The sequence below is a fragment of the Melanotaenia boesemani genome, chromosome 2, assembly GCF_017639745.1.
Source record: "Melanotaenia boesemani isolate fMelBoe1 chromosome 2, fMelBoe1.pri, whole genome shotgun sequence".
NCBI lineage: Eukaryota > Metazoa > Chordata > Actinopteri > Atheriniformes > Melanotaeniidae > Melanotaenia > Melanotaenia boesemani.
Genome location: NC_055683.1, coordinates 35,816,258 through 35,820,714, shown reverse-complemented (window position 1 = coordinate 35,820,714; position 4,457 = coordinate 35,816,258). Strand labels below are relative to the sequence as shown.

The following is a 4,457-nucleotide window of genomic DNA, read 5'->3' as shown; positions in this document are numbered from 1 at the left end:
AAAATAAAACCATATGACTTACAGTAAATGAAAAAGCTGTCTTTTAGGCGAAATGTGATGCAGTCCCCCCTTGCTAATTTCAAATTACTATGCTAACACAGCTACCGAAACATTGGCTGACAGGGTTGGGGTGGGTTGTAACATTTATGTTAACAGTGTTACAACCATCCCATTCATAAAATTAAGTTTTTTTTTTTATTATTTTATTATTTTTAAATCATATCTAGGCAATGGAAAAAAGAAAGAGAGATGTGTGGCGGCTTTTTTTTTTTTCTTTTAAAAAGCATGAATAAAAACATGAAAAACGCTGAAAGGCAATGCTGAAGATTCTGAGACCTTGTGGGAATATTTGTATTATCTACATGGAGCCATCTTGCAGCTCAAGGCCAAAGGAAGTTTGGGTAAAATGTACCCAATGTAGTCTATGGGGCCACCAAGCTTGCACTCCAGGGTTACCAACTTTCATTTGTCAATATTGTGATTAAGATTAAGAACATAGTCAAACAAAATATGTACAAACTAGCCCTGTTTTCTTTTTTCTTTGTTTTTTATATGCAAAAAGTATGTAAGCACAATATCAGACCTGAATCTTTTTACACAAGTGCAGAGTTATCATTAAGCAGCCATAGTCCTGTTATGAAAGTTTGTTCAAGTAGGCTTATTCAAACACAAAGTCACATTAATTCAAGTTAAACATTGAACATTGAATGTTTGAGCTGTAGTCAGTTAAAGAGAAAAGAATTTGTTTGGGATCTTTTTTTTTCTTTTCAATAAATCCATTTTTGAAGCATATTATATGTTGTGGCATCTGTTTAGGCTTCTTTTGTCCAGTTGTTACAACCCTCCCCAGTATGTGTTACAACCATACCCGGTAGTGGGGTAGGTTGTAACAAAGGACAACCATGTGTTTGACATTAACATACGATGTCTGTAATGTTCTTGCAGATTTTTGAATTGGTGCATTTGTAGTGAAGAAAAATGGGTATTTCATATCAAAGTTTGAGAACTGTAGCTCAAAAATTCAATGAGTTACAGGTGTTGCAGCAAAAAGTGTTACAACCATCCCCGGTCTCCCCTACTGGCAGTAAGCTCACCAAACACGAACAGTCTAGCACACACTTCAAAGGCCGTACGGTGTGTTTGTTTAGGTCGTCCTGTTCAGATCGTTGGTCTTACGTTACTATCCAGTGACAAGCACGGGGATCTGTCAGCTGCACGCGTGCATGCAGAGTTGGCTCTGAGGTTAAGAAGCATCATTACGGACTAAACACAACTCAAACAAAACACAGGCTCTCTGGTGCCCTACAGTCTACCCAGCTGAGCCTCTGGAACAACTGAGGGGGAGTGGGTTGTCTAGAGAGAAGCAACCTCACAAAAACTTAAAACTGGGAATAAATTTTCATTGTACATTCTACATCTTTAAAGACTCATATGGGCTGTATTTGTTTCTTTTGGAAAATATTTACAATATTCCTTTAGATATGAGGCATTATGATGCTTAAATTAATAAAAACTGAATGTAAAATCAACATGAAGCTGGCAGAATTTTTTTTTTTAAGTTTATGATTTGTCACCCTAAGATTTAGATTCACTGGGGGAAAATGGCCATTATAAGTTTTTAAAGTGAAAAGATGTGATTCAGACTGTAAGAAGCAAACTACAAGTCCTGCTCTTAAGATTTATTAACAACAAAAAGATAAATTTACTGTAAGGAAATGTTTAAAATCTGCTCCTGCTGGGCTACAAATGGGGAGGAGGGATTGTTCAGATGAAAGTGTGACCTGCTGATTCCTCCAACCACTGGATCTCTGCTGCCTCCTTTATCAGCTTGTAAGGGCTCTGATGGCTCTGGTTGAGGGCCTCGCACTGATAAGATAAAGCTGGTTAAACCGAGAGCAGGAGAAAACCTACTGACCGCAAACAAAAGAAACATTTTCTTCCAAAAAAAGAAAAAAAGGGGAAAAAATCCTCTCTGTTATCATGCAGCGTTAAGACGGAGTAAACCTGACACCATTGTGGAGCTCATAAGCGCTTGATTGTAAGAAGTAGGTGATGCGTAAAATAGTGTAGGGCGAGAGCTGCGCGCAGCATGGCAGGTGACTTATAACTATCCAGCTCTCCTGATCAGAGTAAGAGGGAGGAGAACAAACATTTTAAATCATTTCAGTGTTGTTTTATTGTACGAATATAAAGAATAAATAATGCATTTCCTTTATTTACAGGATAAAAAGTCACTGATACATGTCTGTATCCATAATTAATGTTCAACTCTGAGGTCGATCTGCTTCATCCAGATATGGAAACAGTAAGTCCTTACGTGGCTCTGCGCCACAGCTCCATAAATACAAAATATATAACCAATATTCTCCACAAATAAAGTAGACTCTGGTTACAATAATACTGACTTTGTACAAGGAGTTTTATAGATAGCCATTTATATAAAAAAAAAAAACAATAAAAAGAAACTGCATGGCAACGCATATACAGAAAATACATTCATACACTCCGTAGTGCACGTGGAAAAATAATTATAAAAATACTGAGCTTATAATTTAAGTTTAGAGAATAATCTTTTAACTTGAGCAGGAGCATTTGCAGTCTGTGATGACCGGATACTGAACCGGGATCCAGGCGCATTTCAGTCCTCCTTTCCTCTGTATGCATCTCCATCTCAGTATGGTCAGGTGGGTTGAGTTCGCGGGTTTACACACCATCCCCTCCGGCACCGAGCACGACCTTTTGCTCAGACAGCTGCCTGCGCGCACAAACCGCGGCCAGAATCTGCTCCCCAGGTCGGTCCAAGTGTACGCCACCGGACAGAAGGAGTAGGCCCACAGCCACTGCTGCAACCGCCGCTTCAGTTTCTTGCTGGGCTTGTGCTTTTTGCCGAACTGGACGTCGAAATCCAGCGCTCGGATCTCCTTGGGCAGAATTCCGGTCGCCTTTTGGCTCTCAAAGTCATCGGATTCCTCGATGCCTGCGTATTTGTCCTCCACGGGCGGCAGCACGGACAAAAAGCGACTGTCAAAGTCTCCCAAGATGCTTTTCAGCTCAGTCTCGTTAAGGTCCCGCTCCTTGGGGTCAAAGACCGGATCCGGATCCTCTTTTAATTCCACAAGTGGCAGGCTGTCGCTCGGGATGGGCCGTAGTAGGTAGTAGTGCTGACAAATTCCTCTGTCTATTAAAAGGCCGAGCGACAGCATCAGCAGATAGACGGCTGTGCACTGATGAGACTGATCCATGTCAAACGGTGAGATGAGCGCGCGCACACACGAGCTTCTGGAGGCCACTTTCTTGTGCGCAATTACGCCTGAGCCGGATCTCAAATTTCCCTAAAACTCACTTTCCCATCATAAAAATCCGCAGCAGAGATAAGAGATTCGTCCGGAGCAGAATCAGAGGAACCAATTTCTGCTTATCATACGCGTGGCAAAGATCAGCTGTATCCCTATGCTCCGTGCGCAGGGGCTCGGCATGATGCTCCAGTAGTCCCTTTTGCAGGGAAAAGCGCTGAGCGTAAGCCGCGACCTCCGTTTTATCCTCCACGCGCAGCGTGATGTAATTCGTGTGCCCTTCTTTGAATGTGGGTTTGTTGTCTCGGAGGAGATCCCCAATACCTCCTTCTTCCACGCAGTAGGAGGGGAGGGGGCGCGGAGAGGAGACGCCCCCTGTTGGTTTTCCAGTCTACATTAAATCAGTCTTTCATTCTTCAGGGGTGTTGGTCAGAGAGTGAATCCTGCTGGGAGTCTCTGCAGGATCAAAAACCTCCAAAAACTACTCGATTAAATGAACCAGAGACTAAACGTGTTTATTTATTCATGTGGCATTCCTACATCACATGAGTATTTTCACTTTCAGGGGCATAAAGTAGACGAATATTTCATTCCCATGCAGTTTCAGATAATGGTTCTCTTTTAAAGAGCTACAACATTCAAATACATGGAAATTCAGCACAAACAGCTCCAACTAGATGGGCTGATATAAAGTTTCTAATAAATATTACACAAACAGATCCATGTCAGGATCTTTTATCTTAGTTTACAGTCTGTGAAACCTTTTGGACAGCTCCTTTTGGGGTTTGTGTTTTTTTTTTTTTTTTGTGGCAATTTAGCACAAACAGCCAAAAAATGTATTCAGACTCAAGTCAAATTAACTCAAACACCTTGTTTTTCCCCCAAGACCCCAAGTAGGTCGCTGGTTAGAGCCTCGGCTGGGGGGTTTGAACCTGGGGGCGGTGGCCTTTCTGTGTGGAGTTTGCATGTTCTGTGTATGCGTGGGTTCTTTCCGGGTTCTCCGGCTTCCTCCCACCGTCCAAAGTCATGCATGTTAGGTTAATTGGTCACTCTAAATTCTCCCTAAGAATGAGTGAGTGTGTGAGCGTGCGTGAATGGTTGTTTGTCTCTGTGTTGGCCCTGCGATGGACTGGTGACCTGTCCAGGGTGTACCCTGCCTCTCTC

The 4,457-nt window shown here is 42.2% G+C and overlaps 1 protein-coding gene across 1 annotated transcript; it reads right to left on the bottom strand.

Annotated features, from left to right (window-relative positions):
* Window positions 1-2,188: 2,188 nt before the first annotated feature.
* Window positions 2,189-3,582, bottom strand: nog1 (noggin 1). Its single transcript, XM_041969975.1, has one exon. The coding sequence runs from the start codon at window positions 3,240-3,242 to the stop codon at window positions 2,574-2,576; it is 669 nt and encodes a 222-aa protein (XP_041825909.1). The 5' UTR covers window positions 3,243-3,582; the 3' UTR covers window positions 2,189-2,573.
* Window positions 3,583-4,457: the final 875 nt, after the last annotated feature.

What these genes read in the sequence shown, in the direction of transcription:
- nog1 (XM_041969975.1), bottom strand. Translation starts at nt 3,242, where the DNA reads ATGGATCAGTCTCATCAGTGCACAGCCGTCTATCTGCTGATGCTGTCG.